This window comes from Bos indicus x Bos taurus, chromosome 26 (assembly GCF_003369695.1).
Source record: "Bos indicus x Bos taurus breed Angus x Brahman F1 hybrid chromosome 26, Bos_hybrid_MaternalHap_v2.0, whole genome shotgun sequence".
NCBI classification, from domain to species: Eukaryota; Metazoa; Chordata; class Mammalia; order Artiodactyla; family Bovidae; genus Bos; species Bos indicus x Bos taurus.
Genome location: NC_040101.1, coordinates 6,090,410 through 6,116,986, shown reverse-complemented (window position 1 = coordinate 6,116,986; position 26,577 = coordinate 6,090,410). Strand labels below are relative to the sequence as shown.

The 26,577-nt window shown below is 48.4% G+C and overlaps 1 protein-coding gene and 1 long non-coding RNA gene across 2 annotated transcripts in view; one reads left to right on the top strand and one right to left on the bottom strand.

Moving 5' to 3' along the window:
- Positions 1-2,666, bottom strand: part of ADAM12 (ADAM metallopeptidase domain 12) — a 395,901-nt gene extending 393,235 nt beyond the window's left edge. The window contains exon 1 of the mRNA XM_027529319.1: positions 2,145-2,666. Coding sequence (XP_027385120.1) covers positions 2,145-2,232 — 88 coding nt within the window. The 5' untranslated portion in view covers positions 2,233-2,666. The remainder of the gene's footprint in view (positions 1-2,144) is intronic.
- Positions 1,200-25,557, top strand: LOC113884630. The gene is made up of 2 exons (XR_003508944.1): positions 1,200-1,553; positions 24,398-25,557. It is a non-coding gene; the product is annotated as an uncharacterized LOC113884630 (long non-coding RNA).
- The last annotated feature ends 1,020 nt before the right edge of the window (positions 25,558-26,577 follow it).

Here is a 26,577-nt window from a genome sequence, read left to right as displayed (position 1 = left end):
AAGCAGGAAGCTGCTCTGGGAGACACAGAGAGATAAACCCCAAAATATGCCCCATCTTCAACAAGTGGTTATTCATCCCTCGCTCTTGCCAACACAAAGAGATGTCTCATTACACATTTGGGTTTTTAAACAACCTCCATGCTCTGATTTGGTGCACTGACTAATTTAAGACTTGATACTGAGAACCCAAGGATAAACAAGCAGTGAATCCTGGGATATCTCAGCATGTAATCATTCTAAATGTTTCAGCTTAACTCGTTTTCTAGTGAAAGTGTTACTCACTCAGTCATGTCTGACTCTTTGCAACCCCATGAATTGTAGCCCGGCAGGCTCCTCTGTCCATGGAATTCTCGAGACAAGAATACTGGAGTGGGTTGCCATTCCCTTCTCCAGGGGATCTTCCCAATCCAGGGATTGAACCTGTGTCTCTTATGTCTTCTGCATTGGCAGGCGAGTTCTTTACCACTAGTGCCATCTGGAGAGCCCCGGGACCATTCTAAAGGTTTTGGTTTAATTGGTTTTCTATTCTGAGTCATAGCTATCCTAGGGAAAAACTCTCTCAACCAAAGCTGCAGCCATAAAATAATAAAAGTCCTTCCTCCATGAAATAATTTCCCATTATTAGCTTGACTTAGTAAACATTTTCCTCTTAAAAAAAAAAAAAAAAGCATTTATTGTCCATGTTCAGTGGACTTCTGTTTATGTGTACAGAGCATGTGCCAAGGCAAAGACCACCTCAGGCACACTCTGAGATTCTGTTTCAGTTTTTTCAAAAGTTCTTTCTCAGTAAATATTCAAAAGGACCAATTTGTACAAAAGTCTTTCAAAACATTTTTGATGACTATTATTTTCACTTGCAGGTCAGAGAGTTATTCAACTAAACAGTCAGCAGTATTTTTTCTTGGCTTTCTCATTGCTTCTTCCTTGCTTTGAGCAATCCTTTTATTTAATCATTAATTCCAAATTGGTCTTCATCGGCATGTGGATTTTAATGAGAGCTGGGTTTTAGCCACATTACAGTAGATGCGGTGGAGGGGGAGGGTAGAGGGTAGTCGTGGCAATGGCAAAACTAAACGTACCCTAAGATGGTAATGATTCTTGATTGAGGCCAGTTGCTGAAAAAATAAATGCCTGTGATACAGAACCATAGAAATTTGGAGCTGGAGATGAGGCAAGCCTTTCATCGCTAGGCCGACAGCGCCTCCGGCGGCAGAAAGACGGCGGTGGCGGGGACGGGGACCCGCAGAAACTTGCGAATTTTTAAAAAGGCACCTGCTGTTTGAGTTCTCATCGTGCAAAAAGATCCACAGGTGCCCTATTTTAAGGGTAGACAATTGGGGGAAACCTAGATCTTTATAAAACGGCTACAACAGCCACACTTTAGCCTAACTTGGAGTTAAGTTGTCGCTTTACACAAAGTTGATTTAAGCGACTAGTGAGCAGAGGACGTGACGGAGCGGCGGGAGACAGAAAGATTCTGCTCAGGTTTGGCCGCCGCGGACCACGGGGGAGCTATCCGGAGTCCGGAAAAAGAGGGAAAGAAAATTAAAGAAGTGAGTACGAGAGTCCTTTTTTTTTTAAGTGGAGAGCGCTGTGGAAGGCGGCGGGCACACCTGTAGGCGTGGGGGTGGCTCACCTGCGCGGTGACGGCGCGTCCCCAGCGCAGTGGATCCGAGGGGGAGGCAGGGGCGGACAGGGAACCTCAGGGAGAGGTGACCGGAGTCAGAGATGGAGGTCGGGGGCTATTCATCAGGGACAGGGTGAGAGGACCCGCGCGCATCCTCCGGGGCGACACGTGTAACTGTCAAGGGAGAGACACCCTGGCAGATGAGCCCAGGGAGGGGAGGGCGCGCGAGCGGCCCCGAGGCTCTGCCCCCCAGCTCCGCGCGCAGGCGGCTTCGGGGCCCCGAGCCAGGGGCTCCCTCCTCCCCCCCGGGAGCTGGCACCTGGGCGGTGGGCGGGGGGTGAGCGGCGGGGGTCCCTCCGAGCCGGGTGCCCGAATCCCGGCGCTCCGCAGCCGCGTCCCCGCGCGCCGCCATGCGCCCCTGCGTGTCCCCCCCGCTCCAGAAGGGCGCGCGGAGCCCCGGGAGGACGGGTCCCCAGTGGGCTGGCGGGCGAGCCGCCGCCTGGGCTCGGCCACTTACCTCGGGCCGCGCGCGGCGCCAGCAGAGCCCCGGCCAGGGCGAGCAGGAGGGCGCGGGCGGGGGGCGCGGGCGGCGGGCGCGCGGCCATCGTCGCCGGCCTTCGGTGCAGCGGCAGCTCTCGGGCTGGGCGGCGGGCGCTGCACCATCCCCCGCGGGCGCCGGGCAGGGGCCGGGCGTCGCGACCCGCGGGGACTTCCTGCCGCGGGGAGGCAGCTCCGAACCCCCTCGCGCAGCGCTCGGGCCGCGGAAGAGCTCGTCTAAGCTTTCATTTTTTTAAAAGAAAGTTTTCCCTTGGCGTGTGTGTGTGCGCGCGCGTGTGTGTGTGTGTGTGCGCGCGCGCGCTGTGCTGGCACGGGCCAAGCCTTGACCGTTGCAATAAATGAGCAAACTGTCCGAGTTGGCCCCGGGACGAGGAAGATCGTTAGGGCGAGGAGGCAGGCCTGTGAAATGGATCCACGGCCCGCAGTCACCGTTCTCCTGACCACGGAACAAATTATCTTCTCCCCCGCCCGCCGGCGGCGTCCCGCGGGTCCTAGAGACCGCTCGGGGTTCCCCCTCAACCCCCGCCCAGGGTCCCGCCCAGAGCCGGCGCTCGCCCACCCCCGGGGCGGCTCGGGGCAGGGCGCCTCCCGGGTCGCGCGCCCCGGCGGCGGCGGCGGCGGCGGCACAGACGTGGCTCGGTGGCGGCCGGGCGCAGGAGCGCACACACATCCCCGCCCCGGGGTGATGTGGCCGCGGGGCCCCGGGCGCCCGGCTGCCAAGAGCACACGCGGCGGCACGGTCCAGCTTTCCAGTCTGAGGCTGGAAATGATGACTCGGCTGCTCGCTCCAGGCCCGCCGGGAACCAGCGGAACGCGGGTAGCCGGTCTGAAAGGCTGTCCGCCGCTCCCCAGCCGGGCCGGTCCCGTTAAATTCCCAAACGGGGACATCTCCCGCCTGAGATTGAATTTGGACCTGAAGACACGCGACTTCTGGGCATGCTGCTTTTGAGGCGTTGCTTTAGGTTTTACCCTCATAGATTGGCTCACGTTTCTTTTCCAGAGCATGGACCAACCTCCCCCCCGCCCCAAAACCAAAAGGTGCACAGCAATGTTTCCCAAACTGTCCTGGTGTAAGAAACGACTGGGTTTGTCTGTCAAAAATACTGTTCCTGGGTGGCCTCCCACGACCTTGAAATGAGGCTCTCCAGCCAAGGGGCCAGGGAGCACTGGGTGTCTGGGAAACAGCAGTGAGATGAATGAGACTTGCTTCCAGTCTGAGTTCTTGGCAGTCTCCTTCTCTTCTGCCTCCATGGCCTCAAAGAACACAGTATCAGTGTTTATTAAAGCAGGGCTTGCCTTCTCCTAGACCATGGGACCAGCAAGAAGAGGGCTTCGCAGACTAAAGGAGCTGGGAGGGCATCAAGATGGGTGCCCACCACCTGTGGAACCACCAAGATCCCTAACCTTGACCACCTATTAGAACCCTAAGGGCTAAGGGGTTGATAACACCCCAACCCAGATTTTTCAGCATCTCCAGCCATGGATGGAGCCTGAAGTGTTAGTCGCACAGGCTTGTCTGACTCTTTGCAACCCCATGGACTGTAGCCTGCCAGACTCCTCTGTCCAGGGAATTCTCCAGGCAAAAAGCATACTGAAGTGGGTAGCCATTCCCTTCTCCAGGGGATCTTCCTCAGCCAGGGATCGAACCCAGGTCTCCCCCATTTTGGGCAGATTTATTTATTTATTTTACCATCTGACCCACCAGGGAAGCCCGGATGGAGGCTGAGAAGTTTCTGAAGCCCCAGGTGACTCCACTATGCAGCCCAGAGGGAGAACCAGGCACAAAAACCTGTCCTGTGACCTCCCGCCAATTTCTGACCAAGCGTCATTCCTAGAGGCATTTAGCCAGTATTTGAGAAAACTCCATTCCTCAATACCTCTTTTTACAGGAAAGTGGCTTTCCTCCTATTTCCCTCCCACCCCTAGGTTTCTGCCATGTTCCTAAGAACCAGGTCAACTCCTCTAAACAACGTTCAGGCCTTTTATTAAAAAAAAGAAAAAAACCCGAAAGCCAGAAGCACTGGCCCCAGGACGCCCTCCTCAGCGCCAAGGCATCTCAACACTCTGTCTGGAAGCCAGGCCTGGGTCCAAGCCCCAGTTTCAGTCCGGCCCTACTGCTCACCCCTCCGTCTGTCCTTGGTACTTTCATTCTCTCCGTTAGCAATTAGCGATGCTTCGTTGAGGACTTGGGAAACCAAACCAATGAGAAACGCCTCTTGCTTTCCAAGTCTTTTCTGTCTACTCGGACAAACTGATCAATCCTGACTATTGAATGGGGTGAGCTGGTTACTTGGCCTCTTTAATAATCATTAGGTTGTTTTGTTAACTACTGCATTATTTATTAGACACCTCATGTAATCAGAGTATTGTGCTAAAAGTGCTTCCCAGGCATTGTTTCATTTTAAGATCCTGAAGATATGGATGAGGACATCACAATGTCTAGAGGTTAAGTCGTTTTCCTGTGGCCAAAGGGCTAAGTGGTAACTCTGAGCCCACACCAGGCCTATTTGCAGGCGCAGATTTAATTCTGATCTCCAAGCTTTGGGTTTAGCATCTGTTAAGTCAAAGTAAAATACAAACCTCCCAGGTGGTGGTAGTGAGCATTCCAGGAACTGATAGAATACCTCCCCAAGCCAGGAGATTGCTGCTGTTTTTAAGAATGCACACCCATGGCATGTGCACTGGCGGTCTTTATTGTGGAGGTCTGGGAAGGACAGTTTTAGCAAGGACCCAGGTGGTTCTGATTGCCCTTGTTCCCTAGAACTTCCAGAAACACTGCACAAGGGAGTTTTAAATTGTGTCCTTTGAGATCAGTGGGGGAGACTCACTTTCGAATGAGCCCAGCTGCTGGCCTCTTGAATCTGTCTGACTGGTTAAATTGTTTATTCATAATGGATGTAATATGTACTGTGTATTAGTCTTTATACACTTTCTCTCCGAACAATCCATTTCTTTTTCTCTTTTCATATTCAGCTCTTGACTACTGAAGTCCATTTTTTTAAAACCTGGAAGTTGCAAAGCTTTCTCCAAAGGGCTAAATGTGCCCCAGGACCGTCCTTGGCTTGTTTGTGATCGAATGAAACAAAACAGCCAATGTGGGTGTGGGGGGATGGAGATAGTAAAGAAAATCCTATCCACCAGCCCTGGTTTCTCCAGTTTCTAATCCACCACCTCTGTGAAGCAAGAAGCCTGGGCTAACACTCTATCTGTACAGACTTATGACCCTCAGTAACAGCCAGCTAGGCAGAGGGGGAGCCTTAGGTCTAGCAGATGGTCGGCCTTTGGATGAGAAGCCTGCCTCCTCCTCCCGGTTAGCAGGAAATGGAAGCCGACGTGGCGCTCAATACTGGATTGTTAGGTAATGGTATGGGGTCAGAGGCCAGGGTCTGCTCATTAAAATTTCAGATAGATGGCTTGTTGTCCTTTCCTTTCCTTTCCTTTCCAGAAGAATTGACCTTTGCAGTACCGTTTCCTGTGTGCTATTTTTGCTCTACAGCCTGGGCATTCACAATGAACAGGGCATTTATTTCTCATCCAAGCTCACATTTAACTCAATCTGCTTTGAGTCCGAGCGCATGAAAAATGGAGGCAAACGCTCCTAAGGCAGGATTTTACAGGCAGACACTCCTGACTTCTACTCTAAGGGAACAGTCAGCCTGTTTCCCACTCGACTTATTGACAGAGCTTCAGAAACAGGCTCACAAAACAGCTTTCATCTCTCTAAGTACTGTCCCCACGGCTTGCTGCAAAGGTAAACAAACACAATCGCCCGTGATTAAGACTCTTGGAAATCGTTTTAATTCCATCTCATGGGGAGACTGAAGCTCATGATCTTCTCAGCCTATAATAACATGAAGTCCACTTTTGTTTTCTTAGAATCTTCACTCCAAAAGTCCATGGCTTCACCTCTAGAAACTCGCTCCCAAGGAGCCTCCTCTGTGTAGATTAACTCCCCAAAATTCTGATACCCCAACTGTTGCACAGAATCAGTACATTAGTAACCTGTCCAAACACCAGAGAAAGAATGCTCTTGGAGGAATCAGAAACTCAGAGATGCTCACCACCAGAAGGGACATGGAAGTTCATTTAGGCTGGCTCCCTTCCCCCATCTATATTCATCCGTGTCACCCCAGCAACTGACCTTCCAGCTTCTCCATACAGGCCTACTGTGGTGCCCACTGTGAGTACCCAGGTGACTGAGAGCACCTGGGAGGAAGAATACCACATGGCCAAATCACCAGCTTTCCAGACAGCCCCCTGCTGCACTGGTCCATCCACTCCCACCATCGTGCAGACAGGCTGAATGAAACGACAGCACTCAGATAACGGTGAACAGGGAATCTCAAAACCAATCGTAACTTACAACAGCAGTGACCAAATATGTGTGGCTCCTCCTTCATTCAAGAAATATAATAAAGGTTAATTTCCTTCCCTTTTCATGTAGGCTGGGATTAGAGACTCATTCTAATAAGTAAAATAGGGCCAAAGTGGCTGTATGAGGTGGGTATGACAACCCACTCCAGTCTTCTTGCCTGGAGAATCCCCATGGACAGAGGAGCCTGGTGGGCTACAGTCCACGGGTTTGCGAAGAGTCAGATAGGACTGAGCAACTAAGCACAGAGTGACTGTGTATGAGTTCTGAGACAAGTCCTGAAAGGCATGAGGGACCCGGGTCGTTCACTTGGAGGGAAAATCAGCTGCCATGTGGCGAAGACACTCAGACAACCCCACTGGGAAGAACTCAAGTGAGGAACTGAAGTCTCTGGCCATCAGCCACGTGGGTGTGCCATCTTGGGAGTGGATCTTCCAGCCCCAGTCGAGTTTTCAAATGAGGGCCGCCCAGGACAGCATCTGCCTACCAGCTCCAGCGAGACCCTGATGCAAACCCACCCAGCTGAACTGTTCCTGAATTCCTGACCCACAGACACTGCATGCAATGCATTTCTGTTGTCCTGAGCCACTAATCTGGGTGGTGATTAGTCATGCAGTTGGGCTTCCCTTGCATCTGCCTGCAATGTGGGAGACCCAGGTTCAATCTCTGGGTTGGAAAAATTCCCCTGGAGAAGGGAGTGGCTACCCACTCCAGGATTCTTACCTGGGGAATTCCATGGACAGAGAAGCCTGGCAGGCTATAGTCCATGGGGTCCCAAAGAGTCAGACACAACTGAGTGACTACTAACAGATGACTAAAACATATTTAATAAAGCAAACATTCCATTTCTATATATTTTCTAGCTTCCAAGGAGTCCTGATAATTTAAATATCGATGGCACTTCCCTTGTTTTTGAGCTCTGAAGAGTTATAGACAAGGTGGCCTGAGGTCCCAGTTTGTCCAAGCATAACTGTCTCTGGCACTCCCACTTTACTCTTACAGGGGTCCCGGTTTCCTGTCAAACTGGGGGCAAAAGGGGAAGCCAGGCACATAAGCTTGGGTCTGCATCTCGACGCTCTTCCTCCTATGAGCGAGGGTTGAATAGTGTCTGTACTCACAGTGATGGGTGGTACTTAGGTCTAAGCATGGCAACGGCAGTGACAACCGGAGCAAACTCCCCGGCAGCATGGAGTTCCACAAGGTTGTCTGAATGTGTTCACCACACGGTTGGCCAGTCACACAGTGACCTGAGCTAAACTGCCACGGTCAGAAGTGGTAAGTCATGTTGTTGCCGGGTGCCAGAGAACTTGCCGGCATTTGCTGCTGACTGTCTCGTGAACACATCAATGAGAAGCTGTGCTTAAAGGTCGTGGATGAAGAGACCTGCGAGAGAAAAGCAAAGCTGCTCCCACCATGGAGGCTGGCCACTCACTTACGTGAAAAGATGCCTGGGTTCCCAGAAGCCAGAAGAGCTGGGATGCTTGGGGGTGGCGGGGGGCGAGACAATGACTTTGGAGACTAGCCAGGGTCTCCACACCTCCACACCCCAGCAGGTTTCTTCCCTGCAGCCTCTTGGTGCAGTAACCCCATGGGAGCCCATTCCGAGACGCACATACATGTATGATCTCTCCTGTGGCAAATTAGGCCATTTGCCTCTCATCCTGTGCTCTTGAAATGGGGAAATAAATGGACAGCGGCCCCTCTTCATATATATGAATGCAGTTCCCATTTTGTCTTTACTGTTTCAGGCAAATCAAGCCCAATTTCTTTAACTTGCCTCTTGGGTCCTATTCTTCCTCTCTTTAATCATGTTTTTTTTTTTTTGCTCTCTTTTGGATCTTCTCCAGTTTCTTGATTCCTCTGAAACTGTGGAGGCCAAATGTGGCCATGGAGCTCCAAGAAGGATCTGCCTGGGCCTGAGGGAAGCAGAGGAAGTGTCTGTTGTATCTGGTTTATTGGGTGGGGAGGGCGCAGCGTGTCTTTCTGCAGTTGAGACTTTTAACTTCTCTTCGGAGGCCAGGACTCAATTCCCTTTGAGGGTGAAGGAGCAATTCTGGGGGGCTCTGGGGAGGCCAGTTCCTCCGACATGGGTGTGTTTGGCTCTCCGCTCGTCCATCCGTCCATCTGTCTGCGCCAGGGCCCTGCTTCTTCACCACAGCTATGTCAGTCTGCTTTCTGGACCTCAGATTTCCATGCTTTTTTTTTTTATTAATTGATTTTTATTGGTTATTTCTATTGGTTTATTTTTTATTAGTTACTTTACAGTGTTGAAACTAACACAATGTTGTAAAGGAATGATACTTCCCATGCTTCTTTGATGGACACTTTCAGGCAGGGCTCTTGTCTTCCATGAACTCCTTGACAGACTCATGCAGAAAAGCCACCCCTGTTTCCAGAGCCTGGGGTCTTGGGGTCTATTGTTCTTCCTCCTGCACTCAGCTCCAGGCTAGGATCTGATGCCATTTGCATTTTGTAGCAGTCACCAGGCATTTGATGGTTTCCATCACCACCACATCCTGACTCTAGCTCTCCCGTCACACCATCAGTGGAGAAAGCTCATCACTGCCGCCCAGGCATAAAAGTGCCAGCATTCCTGTTCCTCCAGTTTTCTTCGGTAATACTCCTGAGCAGCTTTTCAACTTTCTCTGTCCTGGAGTGTTAACTCCTCAGTCATGTCTGACTCTTTGCGACCCCCATGGCCTGTAGCCCACCAGGCTCCTCTGTCCATGGGATTCTCCAGCCAAGAATACTGGAGTGAGTTACCATGCCCTCCTCCAGGGGATCTTCCCGACCCAGGGATCGAACCCGCGTCTCCTGCGTTGCAAGCAGATTCTTTACCATCTGAGTCACCAGGGAAGCCCTTCTTTGCCCTAGGCTGAAAAATACAGTTGAGTAAATGTCCCCAGTGCTTTCCTGTCTCCTGTACTGAAGGTTAGAGGCGCAGACAACGCCCTCCATTCTCATGACACGCTCGTCCTGTGATGCAGAGAAGACCCCAAACAGGCATAGCAGACAGCATCTGCTGCGTCTCCTCTGCCCCAGGCCTCCAGGGTCTCATCAGCCCTCAGCGAATCCTGCTCATTGCTCTTATTTTGAAGGAAGGAACGGAGGCTCTGAAAGCTGACTTGTCCTCAAATGGAAACCTTGAAAGTGCTCCTGGGATTGGACACTGGGTCCTTCTGACTCCCAGGCCCCTCTGTCTCCTTCCCTCCCTGCTGGTTCCAGCCCCAGACTCAAGCCGCATCTGACCCCATCCTTTCTCTCTCCCTCAACCCCGCCGTTCTAATTAGTTAGCAAGTCCTGTCAGTTCAGCCTCAGAAATGCCTCCTATTCTGCCCCCTCCCCTGCCCCCAGGGTCCCAGGGCTAGGGAACTACGGGGTCTCTGCTCTGTGAGAGTCACAGGCTCCTGGGGCTCTTCTCCCGTCACCCTGCTTTCCAATGAAAATATCACATGATATCACTTATATGCAGAATCCTTAAAAATTGATACAGATGAACTTCTTTACAAAACAGAAACAGACTCCTTTACCGAAAGCAAACTCACGGCTACCAAAGGGGAGATGTGGGAGGGGAGGGGTAAGTTAGGAGTTGGGACTGACAAACACACACTGCTGTATTTAAAACAGATAACCAGCAAGGACCTCCTGTACAGCACAGGAAAGTCTGCTCGGTGCTCTATAATAATCTGAATGGGCAAAGAATATGAAATCTAGATCTGTGTACATGTATAACTGAATCACTTTGCTGTGCACCTGGAACTAACATAACACTGATAATCAACTGCACTCCAACGTAAAACAAAAAATAAAATTAATACCTGGGAAGCTTCACTGACTCCTCATTGCCTTCAGTAATATATCGCGTCTCCTTCACAGCCAGTGTTCCCAGTCTCACATTTCTCCCACCCTTGATACCCAGTCCCATCCTTCAGCTATATGGGACCACTCAACGTTTGAAAAGTGTTTGACCCAGTGTGGTTTTCTGTATGCTTCTCTCAATGTCAAAATGTCCTTCTCCCGCTCTCTACCCACTGATTCAATGTTCAAGGTCCAGAGAGGTGCCATTTCTTTTGTGTTGTCTTCTCTAAGTACCAGTCGATTGCTCAGTCGTGTCCGATTCTTTGTGACCCCATGGATTATAGACCGCCAGACTCCTCAGTCCATTGAATTCTCCAGGCAAGAATACTGGGGTTGGGAGCCATTCCCTTCTCCAGGAGATCTTCCCGACCCAGGGATTGATCCCAGGTCTCCTGCACTGTAGACAGACTCTTTACCATCTAAACCACCAGGGGTTCTCTATGAACTCCAGGCGAAAGGGTGCCATCCTCATTCTTCTGGCACATTTCTGGGGACCCACAGCTGGCATTACCTGAGCTTGCCCGCCTTACTAGACAGGGAAGCACTTGGAGGCCAGCCTCCTTCACTGGCTCATCATTGTAACTGACATGCCCAAGCGTCAGCTTCCTAGGTGACACTGTAATAAAGAGTCCACCTGCCAATGCAGGCAATTCAAGAGGCACGGTTTCAATACCCAGGTCGGGAAGATCCTCCAGAGAAGGGCATGGCAACCTGCTCCAGTATTCTTGCCTGGAGAATCCCATGGACAGAGGAGCCTGGGGGGCTACAGTGCACAGGGTCTCAAAGAGTCAGACTCAACTGAGTGACTGAGTGACTGAGCACACACACATGTGCCCAAGCCCGGCCCCCAGCCCGAGAAGAGAAGGGACAGCAGCTTCTGGTTGAGTGGACAAATGAACCAGCGTGTGACCATGTTCCCATTTGGGTCTTTACGAGTTTTCTTCCCTATGCAGCTTTCCACCACAAGCTCAAGAACAGTGATTCCCTGCAAGTGTATTTATTGCTGAGGTCCAAGAAGATAAGTAGGCAATATTTCATTTCTTTCCCAAACCGTTCTCCCAATAACCTCTATAATTATTCCAGTTAAGGCCCATTACCATTGCAAATCAAGTTAGAGCTGATTTCCACAGAGCTAGCAGTCTGCACTAGGACATGTTTTATTTTCTAAAATCTTCGATTTTTAACTAAGTCTGTTACTTCTGGTACTATTTTCAATTTAACAGAAACAAAATAAAAGTCTCTTAAAACTCCAAACAGCCTCAAACTGTGTTTTGTTCTGGTAATCAGACAATGGATAAGGATTGTGGTTACTCAGAGATATTGCCAACGATGGAAAAAACAAATAAGAGCATGAGTCAGAATAATTTAAAACCAGAAGTGTGTGTCGGTAATAACTCAGAAAGTCACATGGAAGAGCCTTGGTCACAAAATCAAATTTGATGGTTTCTTAAAAATCATAATCTCATATATTAGAGAGCCCCTTGTACCTGGGAGAGAGCCAAGAAATCTGACAAAACCCAGTCTCAGGAAAGCAAACTCCCTCCCCATCCGGAAAATGCTGTCTCTCTTGGGGCAGGATGTAGACAGTCTCGCGTGCCATATGGAAAAATGAGCCACCGCGGTAAGGAAGCAACGTATCATTAAAGAGGAGACCGTTGGAGTAAGGTAAAAGCCATTCCTGCAGTCTAATCCTTTTAGGCCCCTTTCCAGCAGCACAGAGGGAACTGCAGCCTCACTCCGGGTGGGTGATGTGGGATGAGAGTCTGTGTCCAACTGCATTGCATCGGAATACCAGAAGCATTACCCAGAAGTGTGGTTTTGCTGTTCAAAGCCAGCCACTTCCCGACCTATCCAGAGAGGGGGAAGAAGTCTCCTGCTTATTCATTCTCAGGCAGCATGTTGTCCCTGACCCCATGGTGGGCTTCCTAATGACCATCTGGCTTAAATCTGCCACGTGGTTCCTGATGACCGGCACCCATCATCTCCAGACTAGAGAGAGGGGGGCCATCCTGGAAAAGAAAATGCTCGTGGTCAGCCAGGGTACAATAGAGTAGCTGATCCCTCCCCACCAAAACCAGAAATGGCCCTTTAGGCTCTGTCAGAGCAGGCTCCGGAGGTCTGAGCCTGCAGTCTCTCCGAAGCTGAACCCCAGTTCCTTCTTCTGCTGAGATTTATGGCAATTGACCTGTTTTACAGCTCTTTTACTGACCTACTTTTGAGTTCTATTTTGGAAAGTGACACAGAACTCTCTCAGATCCCTGCAAAGGAAGAAGAGGAAGAAATATACACATAGGCACACACGTATCCACACCCCAGAAATCAAGCCTGTGTTAATCTTCCACAAAAAAAGCATACTTTATTTTTTTTTCTCACCAATAAAACTTGTCAGAAAGCACTGGAAGACTGTCAACAGTCCTTTCAGAAGAAAAAGATATATAAGTTAATGTATTAGATGCTTATTTTCTGGTAAAATACTTGCAGAGTAACCCCCATGCCTGCTGATGGAAAGCTTTACATTAAGATGCCAGGAACTGACCTGTTAATCCAGCAGACTGGAATATAATTGCCCATCCCTGCCCCCCAGTCGCCCCTGCTTAGGGCCACTTAATCAGAGGTGGCGTGTCTCAGTTGTAACCCACGGTAAGCTGGTGGGATAAAAATTACCTATCTTTTTATAGGAGAGAATTACATTCTGGATAGCAGATGACCACACATCCATTTCCTAACTGCTAGTGACAGGTCTACCCAACAACGATGCTGTGAGAATGGCAATTATTATTTATTGAGCATTATTATGGTCTAAACACCTCACATATATTATTTATAAACTCTCATATTACCCGGTAAGGGGTATTTTGGCTTCCCATTTTACAGATGAAAAACTGAGTCTCGGTAGTATGAAATATTCCAGACCTCACAACTCCTCAGGAGCAAACCTAAGCAAGCCCCCAAGCTCAGGTCTGCCTAATTCTAGAGTCTGCACCTTCTACATCTAAACCAGATTGCCTCTTCACAAAGAAGAGTCCACCAAGATTTAAATCCTGTGATCATCCCACTGCCAGTAAACTACACTGTTTCTGACCCTCACCACCTATAAAACGGGGATGCTGTTTAACTTTGATTTGTAGGTCAATTAAAAATGGAAAGATATCAAATGCAATGTGGTATTCTGGGTCTGATTCTGGAACAGAAAAAGGACATTAGTGGAAAAATTAATAAATTTGGATAAAGTCTGGAGTTGAGTTAACAGTAATGTACCAACACTGGTTTTGCGGCTTTGACAAATGCACCACATTATTGTGGACACTGACAAGAGGAGAACCTGCTGCTGCATATGGGAGAACTCTCTGTGTGATCGTGGCAACTTTTCCATAAATTTAAAATAATCCAAAATTTCAAAGTTTATTTTTTTATGAGAGGACATCTAAACAAACAAACAAAAAAAACCCTGAAAATCAGTTTTTCTTCTTTGGTAGTTGTTTACCTGCAGATACCATATTAGACTCCGATCCTTTGGCCACCAGATGCGAAGAACTGACTCACTGGAAAAGACCCTGATGCTGGGAAAGATTGAGGGCGGGAGGAGAAGGGGACGGCAGAGGATGAGATGGTTCGACAGCATCACTGACTCGATGGACATGAGTTTGAGGAAGCTCCGGGAGTTGGTGATGGACAGGGAAGCCTGGTGTACTGCGGTCCATGGGGTCGAAAAGAGTTGGACACGACTGAGCGACTTGACTGAACTGAACTGAACTGAACCGTATTGGACAATTTCAGATGTTATTAGCTTAAGTGTTAGGAAGTGAAGTGCAGGAAGGCATTTCGTCCAGGGTCACTGTGCTGTGGGGGAGGTCAGTCCCGAGGTGCTCTCTATCCCATGTGTCCTCTTCCTAGAACTGTAGCATTTACAATTAAATGTGAAAGTTTTCCCAGCACACTGTCCATAATTCCTACAATCTTAGGGATCCTTTATGTGTTTTTTGACATTAACTGATTGCACTCTGTTTTGTGTATTTGCTACTAGATTTTTTACTTTAAAATTTTTACTGAGTTATACATGCAGTAAAGTGTGTGAATTTTAAGTGTACAGCTTCATGACTTTCATTTATGTATGCAACCCTTGTATTTCTGGCGCTTCTCCCCCTGGGGGGACTGCTCTGCTGATTTCTACCACCACAGGTAAAAACAGGATCCTAGTGGGTGGTCTTTTGCCCCTGGCTTTTCTCACTCATCATTATGTCTGTGAGAGTTACACATGGTGTGTGTGGTAATAGTTTATTCCTTTTTATCATTGCATACTATTCCATTGTATGAATAGACCTCAATTTACTTGTCCAACCTGTTTAATGGAAATCTGTGTTGTTTCCAGTTTTAACTACTGTGAATAAACCAGCAATGAACATTCTTGTAAATGTAATCTGGTAGGTATACACACACAATGATTGTGGGATAAGCACAGAAGATGGTTGTATGGATGGCAACATCAACTCAATGGACATGACTTTGAGCAAACGCTGGGAGATGGTGGACAGGGAAGCCTGTTGTCCTGCAGTCCGTGGGGTTGGAAAGATTCGGACATGACTGAGTGACTGAACAACAACGAGCAAAGGAGCGGAATTGCTGGGTTACAGGAATATGACCATATATTTACCTTTAGAAGGTAATTCGGAGAAGGCAATGGCACCCCACTCCAGTACTCTTGCCTGGAAAATCCCATGGACGGAGGAGCCTGGTAGGCTGCAGTCCATGGGGTCGCTAAGAGTTGGACACGACTGAGCAACCTCACTTTCAGTTTTCACTTTCATGCATTGGAGAAGGAAATGGCAACCCACTCCAGTGTTCTCGCCTGGAGAATCCCAGGAATGGGGGAGCCTGGTGGGCTGCCGTCTATGGGGTCGCACAGAGTTGGACACGACTGAAGCAACTTAGCAGCAGCAGCAGCAGCAGTAGGTAATTGCCAAGGCATTTCCCACAATGTTGTACCAACTGTCACTCCCACGTATAAAAGGCCCAGTTGCTTCAGATCCACAGTGACACAACTGTCACTGCTTCTACCTTTCTGATATCACCCTGTTTTGGAAACCACTTCTGAACTGACCTGTGTTCCCCTGCAGAATTAGCACGAAGGACAGGGCCGTGTCTTCCTCTTCTTGGTATTCCAGGATTTAACACAGGGCCCCGGAACAGTCATTGCTCAGTATTTGACCCAATGAAGAAGTGAATGAATGGATGACTGAATCTATTAATTAGTCAGTATTCTTAACAGCCTTAAACATACTTACCTGGTAGAATTTGGTACGCATTTTGTGTGCTGCTGTGCTGTGCTCAATCTTATCTGATTCTTTGCGACCCCCTGAACTATAGCCCACTGGGTTCCTCTGTCCATGGGATTTTCCAGGCAAGAATACTGGAGTGGGTAGATATTCCCTTCTCCAACACATAAGCAAATTATTTGGAACTTGTGAGTCTATTGCCAGTGCTGTAACACACAGGGAGAATTCGGCCCGAAAGTCTCAGAGCTCTCAGGAATTGGGCAATATTTTCTGTCTCCAAGGCCACATTTGGTTAGGCCTGGGGTCCCAAAGGAGCAGAACTCAGGTCCCAGGAGGAAGCTACCTGGGTTGGCACAGAACTTAGATAGTGTGGATCTGTTTGGAAAAGTCCACCTCTCCCCCACCCAGCCCCGTCAGCCGCCCACCATGTTGCCACGATCAGACAATCCTCACACTGTGAGCTTATCAATACTCGCCAAGACCAGCAAACTTCTCTGTGTGGAGGCTGGGTCGGATATAAATACTATGCCTGCCCCGGTCCACCTCTGAGTTCAGGGATTCCCAGCAGTGACCTCGTGGCCCGCACGCACACACCAAGAGGAGCACGATCACGGAGACGTGCTCGTAGCCTCCTGTAATAGACACGTCCACAAAAAGGCTGTCATTTGTGTCACGGAGAGTTGAGAATTCACTGCTGCGTTCAAATCACCTGGGTGCCTGTGCAGATAATTGTAACCACTGGCAATTAAACTCAAAAGCCCATCTTTAAGCCAAATATTTGGCTTTCACTGAACTTCAGCAAAGCGATTACACCAGTGGGCTGACATCTGTGGCTTTGGTTGTGAGCATTTCTACATGTAGAGAGAAGTGCAGAATGGAAGCACACTTGAAGAGAATCGGTGCTGAGACCAGCAGAGCTAGGAGGGAGAGAGACTGATGAAACAGAGGAGAAGGTAATTCCAGTCTCCCCAGTGTTTCCTTAAGTCATGCCAGCCTGGAGGGGAGAGAGGGGCTGCAATCATTACTGCATTTTACTGCATCTGTCTGGGCCTTTAGTGTATTTCCTACACTGGCTCTTGTGACCACCCAAGAGCACAAAACTCAGCCCTCCCCTTCCTGGGGGCCCCCAGGACTCTCACGTGTGTTGTTGATCAAATGCTCTTGGCCTCCGCTCCTTCCCCCCGCCCCACCCCAGCACTGCCTCCAGCCCCGTCTCCCTGAAGCTGTAAATCGCTAGGAGACACCAAAAGGCCCAGGGGACCTGTGTGGTGACACGTGATGCCACTCCGGCTGCCCTACTGCCGGTTGTCTCTTGGGAGTTTTAGAGACCCAAGCACTTGCCAGTTCAGGCTGAAAACAGCCTACTATTGTGGCATGTCCTCACACTTACCTTCCCCGCTTTCCCAAGGACAGAAAGCTTGTGTGCGTGGCCCTCATTCACCCGGATGCTGAAGATAGTTGATTTCTGCCGGGTTTTGTGTTGTAGAAGGAGAGGATGAGCAGGAGAAAGGCCAGCAAAAGTGAGGACTCACTCTGAAATCCATCAGTATGATTTAGAGCCCTGCCTTGACCCCACCCCCATAGCCATGGACTTCCCTGGTGACTCATTGGTAAAGAATCTACCTGCAATGCAGGAGACGAGGGTTCGATCCCTGGGTTGGGAAGGTCACCTGGAGGAGGGTATGGCAAACCACTCCAGTGTTCTTGCCTGGAGAATCCCAAGGACAGAGGAGCCTGGAGGGTCATGGTCCATAGGGTCGCAAAGAGTCTGACATGACGGAAGCAACTTTTAGCATGCATGCAATCACCTTTTATTTCGGAGACACTTTTATACATTTAGCTAAACAGATGGGGCTGCTCTGCAGCACTGGGAAAGCATCTCTGAAAGCCCATCCTCTCTCCTGGGTCTGATCGCTCTTTCCTTCAGAAGACGCCTTTTTGAAAACTGACTTATGACTTCCCTCTGAAAAAAAGAGCCCCCACCCCGCTGTTCCAGAAGGGACTGAGCCAACCAGATTCTCCTAGAACGCCACCGTGACATTCAAACATCACATGCCAATGAAAATGGCAGCCAGTCATGACCTTGAAGGCTTTTTTGAAAGGCGGAGATCCTTCAAGTCTTGTGATGACAACCTGCCGCAGAAGTGAAATTTACAGGCAGAAATAAGCACATTTAAGTACTACCAACTCACACGCATGTCTAGGCAGAAAGACAAGACCGCCTTCACCAGGTACAATGTGCCAGCCTCACAGGTTCTAGAGCCGAGAGCCACAGGGTATTTTCTGGTCTGCATTTTCTAACAGAAACTCGATTCTAAGCAACTGCTTCAACGGGCAGACGGTTGGGTGATTCATTTTCCTCTGAGCCACTGGAAGATAGTCGGGACTCTCTGCCAGGGCTCCCTTCCAGGCCAGGTTTGCTTGGCTTTGCCAACAGCTTCAGCCCTAGAGGGCACTTGCTTCACTCTTTCCCCAGGAGAGGATGGGAACAACTGGGCCTCTGCTCACCGGAGTTCGAAGACTTTCTCTCCCGTGATAATGAACTGATTCCTGCTCTGGTCTCCAGACCAGGGTGGATGAGTCATGCTGAATATCCCTCTCCTCCCTGGCCCAGCTCTCGCATTTTCCCAGGCAGAGGAGACAGCAGACAGCTGCCCTGCGGCCCTCTCTCTCTCTGGGGCGTGTCCACGTGTCCCACTGTTTGCAAAGTCTGGGAGTGTCAAAGGCTTCCTCCCTGCCTCTCCCCTTCACTCTCCTGCCTCCTGATCCAGCCTTAATTCCACCTGGGTACGCTGTCTGCTGCCCTTTCAAACATCAAAGAGCAGCTGCTCTGGCCCACAGAATGGTCGTCTTTGTTACTCCTGAATGACCCAAACCTTTAAAATGTCACTCCCTTGCCGATCTCATTTGGTATAGACCCATCTGATTTTAAAGTTTAAACTTGCACTTGGAAGTTGATCCCTGGGGACTGCATCTTTTTTTTTTTTTTTTTTTTTGCCTTTCAGTTGGCTCACCCCTTGGATCTGACATCCTGACATAGATATATAGGGTTTGCTTGCAAATCCTCGAGACTCCTGCAGTTTCTAAATCTTTCTGATCCGAACTTAAGGAGGCATTCCTTAAGGACATGTGACTGCTGAGATCTTGTGTTTGGCATGGAGAATATCACTATGTTTAGTGATTTTCTTTTCAAGCAACAATTATGGTTGTGGTCATTTTAGAAATGATTTTTTTTTGTAAGATTGGACGAATCATATTGGAGGATGACCAATTCCTTCATGTCCTGGCCTGGCATCCACCAGAGCTGCGACAGCAAGTCTTCTGTTCTGGTTGGGGGTGTGGGCGGGGGGGGGGGGTGCGGGAGGGGGTGTTGGCTGTGGTCTGCTCAGGAGTGAGAGCTTGTGCCCCGTGTTTATCTGGGATTCCAGCAAGAAGGTTGGCAAAGCATAGCATCCAAATCTCACAGTCACTGCTGCATCAGGCTATGTTCACTCACAGCCAAACGTCCACCAAAGAAACCAAAGGGTTGCACTCAGAACTCTGGGAGACAGCGGCCCCTCCCAAGGGCAAATCAGGTCATTACAGTAGCCTTGACAAGAAGGGTGTGAGCAACCAAGGAGGGCTACATAGCCTGGAGTGAAGTGAAAATGAAACCCTGACCACGCACAGGATTTTAAAAGAAACTTTTCCCCAGGTCAATAACCACTGTTTCTGAAAATTGATCTTTTTGGAGGTGGGCCTCTCGTCCCAGGGTGCTGATGGCTCTGCTCAGGGCCAGCTTGCCCCTCCACCAGGATTACTGGTCCATGAGTCTCCACGTGTACTTTGAGCTCCAAGGTTTGGCTCTGAGGTTGATTTCATAGGGTCACGTCCAGGGGGCACAGTGCCTTCCAGGAAGCTATGTGGGGAATGATCTTGGGGTCACTGGTGGATTTAGTGGGAGAAAAGGCAGCCTCGGTGGTGGACGAGCTTTGGGAATGAGGAGAAAGGCAAGTCCTCCTTGCTAAACTCCTGGGACGGGGGGGTCCATCCATGCTCGCTTGCCCCTGGTGGAGGGGTCCCCAGGCAAGTGTGCTCTGGGGCTGGAGGGCTGTCTCTGGCCTCTCCTTTCCTGACAGGACAGGTGATCCTGGCCTGCAGGCTGAGCAGCCTCCTCATTTAGCTGGGCTCCTTTCTTGGGGGCCCCACCAGAGCCTTGTCGGAATGATCACCCAGACACGTGCCCCACTCAGCCAGACCACTGGTCCTAGGTTGTCATTTACTAGTATTTCCCAGTGGTAGTAAGTCCTTCACACACGTGATTTTAATGCATGTATAAGATTTCTTTAAAAGGACAGACTAGTTCTCACTTCTCTCTTGTTGAACCTTTGTCTTATACACATTTTTTTCTCATAAAAAGAATATTATGATTCAATTTTTCACATAATGCCCTTTTAAGATTTGAAAGTTTCTTAGAATAGAATCCCAGAAGTAGGATTATTAGTTCAAAGGAAATGTATGTTTTAAAGCTTAGATCGTATTTCTAAGCTGATTTCAAAAGAATTATATCAACTTAGTATCCCACCAGTAGTCTTTAAATTATTTTAAAAACTTGACAGGTAAACAGTTGTGAGCTATAGTTGCATCTTAGGATGCAACAATAAGTTATTTTTTTTATCTAATTACAATGATAGAAGATTTGGAAAGTACAGAAGAGAAAAGGGAGAAAATAAAAACAAGATGTGAAGGTCACTATTTAGGGGGAGAAGGTCATGATTTCTGCAACTTTCAATTAAATAGTTCAGAAAAAAGAATTACATGATTTTAAATAACGTGTAATAATACATGTATAATAACATACCTTATACACACAGTATTCATATAAGATATAAATAGTGTACATCTTAAACATGCATAGTATATCATATAAAATTATATATTATATACAAATGATGCAATGTACTTACTATACACATATATAATTTTATATAATATAAAGTTATATATTATTTTATAGAGCATCAGAATATTTGAGTGTGTGTGTGGTGTGTGTAGAGAGAGAGAGAAGAAAGAAAACATGGGGGAATGGAAACAGCTGGTGAGCCTGGGTGAAGGTGTGTGAGAATTCTTTGCACCATTCTTACAATTTACCTGTCAATATCATATTATTTCCAAATAAAACATTAATAAACTTTGAGTAATATACTTTCAGGGTTATTTTCTTTGCATAAAAACACCATTTTCTGCCAATTTGGGGTTCATATGATTTGGCTTTTTTAGCAGCAGACTTCATAACATCCCACCTGCCATTGATATATTGCCATGGCCTTTATAGCAATTTCCATCCTGTGGAACCTTCAAGTTGTCTCCAATTTTTCACTATTAAAAATATTTCATTAAGTGTCCCTGGACAGAAATCTAGAGTCACATCTGTGGTAAGTTCCCTTACTAGGAAGAGCTGCTAACACAAATCGCCAAACACCCCTGGACAGGTTTCTGCTAATTCACTCTGCCACTCGAAATGCAGATCTGCTTTGTCAATTGCCAGGAAAAGAATCTGCTCAAAGCAGCCCAGGTAGGAAGTAGGGTCTCCTGGGTTGGGGGGTGGTCATGGGGGGTCTCATGGGCTCCAGCCACAGGAAGCCCAGCCTGACATTTCAGACCTGGGGGGCCCAGGACTACCATCCAAGCCTGATCTTCTGCAGCCACCTCTCCCAGCCCATCTGCCCCTTGGAGCCTGGCAGTCTCCTTGTAAAACTCTGTCCCTCCACTTCTGCTCGCGAGGGGCTATGACCTGAGCTCCAGGCCTTGCAGGAGAGCTTCTGTCCACCTGAGGGCAGGGGGTGGGCAGGGGCAGGTGTCTGAGATCTGGGCAGGAACAGGCAGGTGGTGGCCCACACCTCAGAGCTACACTGTCCCCGTGCCAATCTCGAAAAAGAATAAAAAAGGGAAATGTTGACAGGTTTAGGGAAGATCCCCCTGGAGAAGGGCAGGGCAACCCACTCCAGTATTCTTGCCTGAAGAAGCCCATGAACAGAGGAGCCTGGTGGGCTGCAGTCCATGGGGTCGCAAAGAATCGGACAGGACTGAGGGACTAAGTACCTCACCTCGTCAGGGTAGAGGGTTTCTGGAGAAAGAACTAGGCATGGCTTTCTGGACATCAGAGAAGCCATTTGGGGCCAAGTCATTCTGTGATCTAGGCCTGGCCACAGCGCTTGTCCTTGAATAGGTCTCAGCCGTCAGTGATCTCAAGGGAAGTCAGGGAATAGAGGCACAGAGTCCTGAGTCAAGAAACAATAGTTTAGCCATAAAATAGAGTCCTAATTCCTCCTCAAGGGATATACACAACATCTGATACACGTCTCTGATTCCGCAGGAACTAAACCCCCACCCAAAAACATTGCAAATGGTGACCACAGCCACAAAATTAAAAGATGCTTGCTCCTTGGAAGAAAAGCTATGACTAACTTAGATAGTATATTAAAAAGCAGAGACATTACCTGCCAACAAAGGTCTGTCTAGTCAAATCTGTGGTTTTTCCAGTAGTCGTGTATGGATGTGAGAGTTGGACCATAACGAAGGCTGAGTGCTAAAGAACTGTGGTGCTGGAGAAGACTCTGGACAGTCCCTTGGACAGCAAAGAGATTATACCAGTCAATCCTAAAGGAAGCCAACCCTGAATATTCATTGGAAGAACTGATGCTGAAGTTGAAGCTCCAATACTTTGGCCACCAGATATGAAGAGCAGAGTCATTGGAAAAGACTCTGATGCTGGGAAAGATTGAAGGCAGCAGGAGAAGGGAGCGACAGAGGATGAGATGGTTGGATGGCATCATCGACTCAATGGACATGAGTTTGTTCTAACTCCAGGAGATGGAGAAGGACAGGGGAGCCTGGTTTGCTGCAGCCCATGGGATTGCAAAGAGTTCGACACGACTGAGGAACTGAAGAACCACAAGCCCCCATCCAGGTGGAGGATGGAACGATGATGATGTTGACCATCTTGGCTTCAATCAACTAAAGCTTGTGGTGGTTCAGTTGCTACATTGAGTCCAGCTAAAGCTGGGAGTATCTCAACCTTGGCCCCAGTTCTAGGCTGAATTCTCCTCTGCTCAAGCCCCTTTATGAATATGCATGTTCCCTTAACTTTAAACTTCGAGAAGACACCTCTTGGGAAGCTCCCTGGTGTTCTCCTTATTTGCTGTAAGACACCCTTCCTTCTCCTGTTCTTGGTCATGTCTTTTGGCTTGACACCCAGCTAGAGGCAAACCCCATCTTCAGGTAACAGTTTTAATGGCATTTCTTAAATTACTCCTGAGGTTTAGCAACTGTGCCTGTTTGTTGGCTGTTCCCTTTCTTCTGTAAAGGGACTGTCTCCTTTCACCTCATTTCTATTGGAGCGTTTTCCCTCATTGCTCTGTATCAAGTTTTCGTAAAGGCTTTAACCCTCTGTCATGGAGCTCAAATTTTTGTCTTACTTTGCTATTTGCCTTTTTTATTTTGCTTCCAGTAACTTTTGACATTCAACAGTTTCTCACTTTGTACGATGAAATCTAAGTCTCTCTCTTTTTTAACCTATAGCTCAACATTTCTAGAAACACTTCTCTCTTCGATTTCATCCGAGGGGATTTGCCTTCCATGTGCTTCTACATTATGCATCTGTGTTTTCTTTCGGCCACTTTGGTTTCCCACCCTTCATCCCCTCTGAGTCCCCACCGTGGTACCCAGCATCGTGTCCCAAGGAGGCACTCGATCAGTGAGTGATGGCTGTTGACTGATGAAGGGTAATGAAAACTCTTCATGGTCTAATGACTTTTGAACATTATTTGTGAGACTGCAAATGAGAATTCAAGAAACCATGTCCTCCACGGTCCCCTGGTGCCTCTCAGAGGACCTGACTAATTGAATTCACACCATATATGGGTGCTGCCATTCCCAGGGGAGCCTGCTCAGAGGCTGCAGGGCTGAGCCTTTCCCAGACCCTGGGAGACCTGCAAGAGGAGCAAATGAAGACAGAAGCCAACAGCCTCCTTCTTTCCCTTCTGAGATCCGGATTACGATGTGCACCTTCTAACAGTAACCACTTCTGAAAATTCACACAGAGTTGGCAACACACAACGGTGTCGGCAGAGAGCAAAGCCAGCCTGTTATTTTAGAGTGGAAATGGTCCACAAGCACAAGGCTGTGTGTAGACTGTTACCACGGGTTCTTTTACAACGTCTTTGAGCACACGCATTAAAGACAACAATAGTGTCCTCGTGGTGGGCTTTCTGATGGTTCCAGGACTTGAGATCCTGTTTTAGAAAGTGCCTGCATTAAACAAAAACACCAGGCTGTGCTTTCCTAAAGACATACTACTCCCCCAGTGCCCCGCGCTTTCTCAACTTTGGGGAGCAAGCTTTGGTTTGAAATCTTGCTGTTTTGACAGATTTATTGATTCTGTCTTGACTCCTTGCTGCAAGTTGGTGAATCCTCTTTGTCATTACAAATTAACATTTGTAGAAAGGTCTCTTTCACCAACATCAAGAAGAAGGGAGCTTGGGATTACTAAAGAAAGTATCTGGAGAAAACCAATGTGTGTATTACACAGATTACATTGTTAATAATGCATTTTTAGGTGAAGTTAATATTTTACGGGTTATTAATAATGTACGGGTTTAGGGAAATACACATTTCTATAGAAAGCACAGAATGTTATAAACTGTGAATCTCACGTTTTCTGTATTACAGTGCAGATGTGACCTATATTTGATGAAACCTTGCTACTTTTTATCAAGAATTAAGTTCCTTCACTGGTATAAGCTGGAAGTTTCAGAACCCGGGAGTCTGTTTCCACTTCTGGTCAAGATGGTGCCGATGGAAGCTCCTCCCTTCCTTACCCCAGCTGATGGAAGCTCCTCCCTCCCTTACCCCGTGTGCACGTCACTCCCAGCTCTGAGCAGCATGAATGCCAAAACGTCGGCTTGGAAGAAATCAAGCTGGGGCAGGTGAATGTCACTCATCTACGTGTACATGCAGGACGTCTCTCTCACTTCTCAGAATGTGATTTAAACTTGGCAGTTTCTGCCCAGAACTTGAAGCGGGTCTCTCTGTCCCATTACCTTTGACTCTGAAGGGAGACTTCGTGCAGTGTTCACGTTCCCAGACGGTGCAAGACACAGAAGGAAGGAGAGTGAAGAACAGCTGGTGAGGCCCAGATGTGGTGAAAAAAACTAAGCCCCAGTGACTGATGACTTTGAAGTGAGAATATCCTAACACCCATGGGTGCCCAGCTCTCTGCCAAGGCTCTCAGAAAGAGGAGCAAGACATACCCCTGTCCTTGGGGTGTTTTCAGTCTGGTTGAGACAGACATCACATTATTCCATCTTCCCTGCATCATGAGAAACCTACTTAATTCCTTTTTCTGCCACACCTGACATTTCCCTGCTGAGGATGCAAATTTCCAAGGCAAATATTTTCTAATTTTATTTTGCTGAAGCTGCGAGGCATCCTATTCCATAATTTAAGTCTGATGGAGTTCAGAACATGCTTCCCCCAAACATGGGGCCCATTGACTATTTTAAGGGGAAGCAATTAGAGAAATGACAGGTACAGCACTTCCTCCCAGAAGCAGTCAGAAAACCCTCAGGTGCTAAGTGCCCTCCCTGAACCCAGAGGAAGGAGCATCCTCACGGCGGGAGATGGGCACCGAGCAGAAGCCAGACGGACAGGTCTCATCAAGTCACCCTTACCCCACACCCTCTGCCCTACCGCGTTTTCCACAACGTCAGTCTTCACCAAAGCTAATGTAAAAGTGTTCAAGGGTCATCGTTTCTTCACGTGTTCATTTCCCAGTGAAGGCTCCAATGGCACAGAAAACTGCAATAAATTTGTCTGCTTTCTCCTGTTAATCTTTGTCAGTTTAATTTTCAGGCCCAGGCAGAGACTGAGGGTAAGAGAGATGGGGGCAACAGAGGATGAGATGGTTGAATGGCATCATTGACTCAACAGACATGAGTTTGAGCAAGTTCCAGGGGATGGTGAAGGACAGGGAAGCCTGGTGTGCTGCAGTCCATAGGGCCGCAAAGAGTCAGACACGACTGAGCCACTGAACAACAACAGCCAGGGACCCAAAATGGTCAAGGAAACTCTTTTCCTCCAGTCTCTTAGGCATCAGTAACTTTACCTAAAATGTTAGTGAAATGAAATGCAGAAGTACATCTGTACCTTGGCTTCTTAGACAGGTACACACAAGCTGCGTGGCATCAGTGCATGAGCTGCAAGGTTCTGGAGGGAGGCAGGCATGGTTCAGATTTCAGCCCAATCCACCAAGAGGAAGTCACCCTGGCTGGTTACACCATCCTTCCCCACTTACTCCATTTCCTCTTGTAAAATGGAGATGATTCCATGGGTCCCATCACATTTTGGGGCTTCTTTTAATTCAGAGGCCAGCTCAGGGGAGGGTTGTAGCTGTTCAGTCACTAAGTGGTGTCAGATTCTTTGTGACCCATGGACGGCAGCACACCAGGCTCCTCTGTCCTCCACTGTCTCCCGGAGTTGGCCCATGCTCATTGAGTGGGTGAGGGGAGGGAGGGGAAACACCTGGAACAGGCGGGGTGATGCCCCAGGCCTCTGCCCTAGGGAGGACCAGATGTGATGTGGGAATCTCCCAGGGTCCACCTCACTATGCTGAGAGGGATTCTAGTATTTTTAAAAGAAACTTTTCCCGTGTATCACAGTCCCTAAACACGTGAGTTTCTTTAGCAGACGCTCAATTGATCTGTATCAGAGTTGGAAGAAACCCTGAAGGGCTGCAGACCTGCATCAGGAGAAGTTAGTCGGCCTCCTAGAAGTGGGGAGGGATTTCCAAGAGTTATTTTATCATTGTAACAGTCTATTCTTGTCTCATTTAAAACCTATTCCCCAGCCCC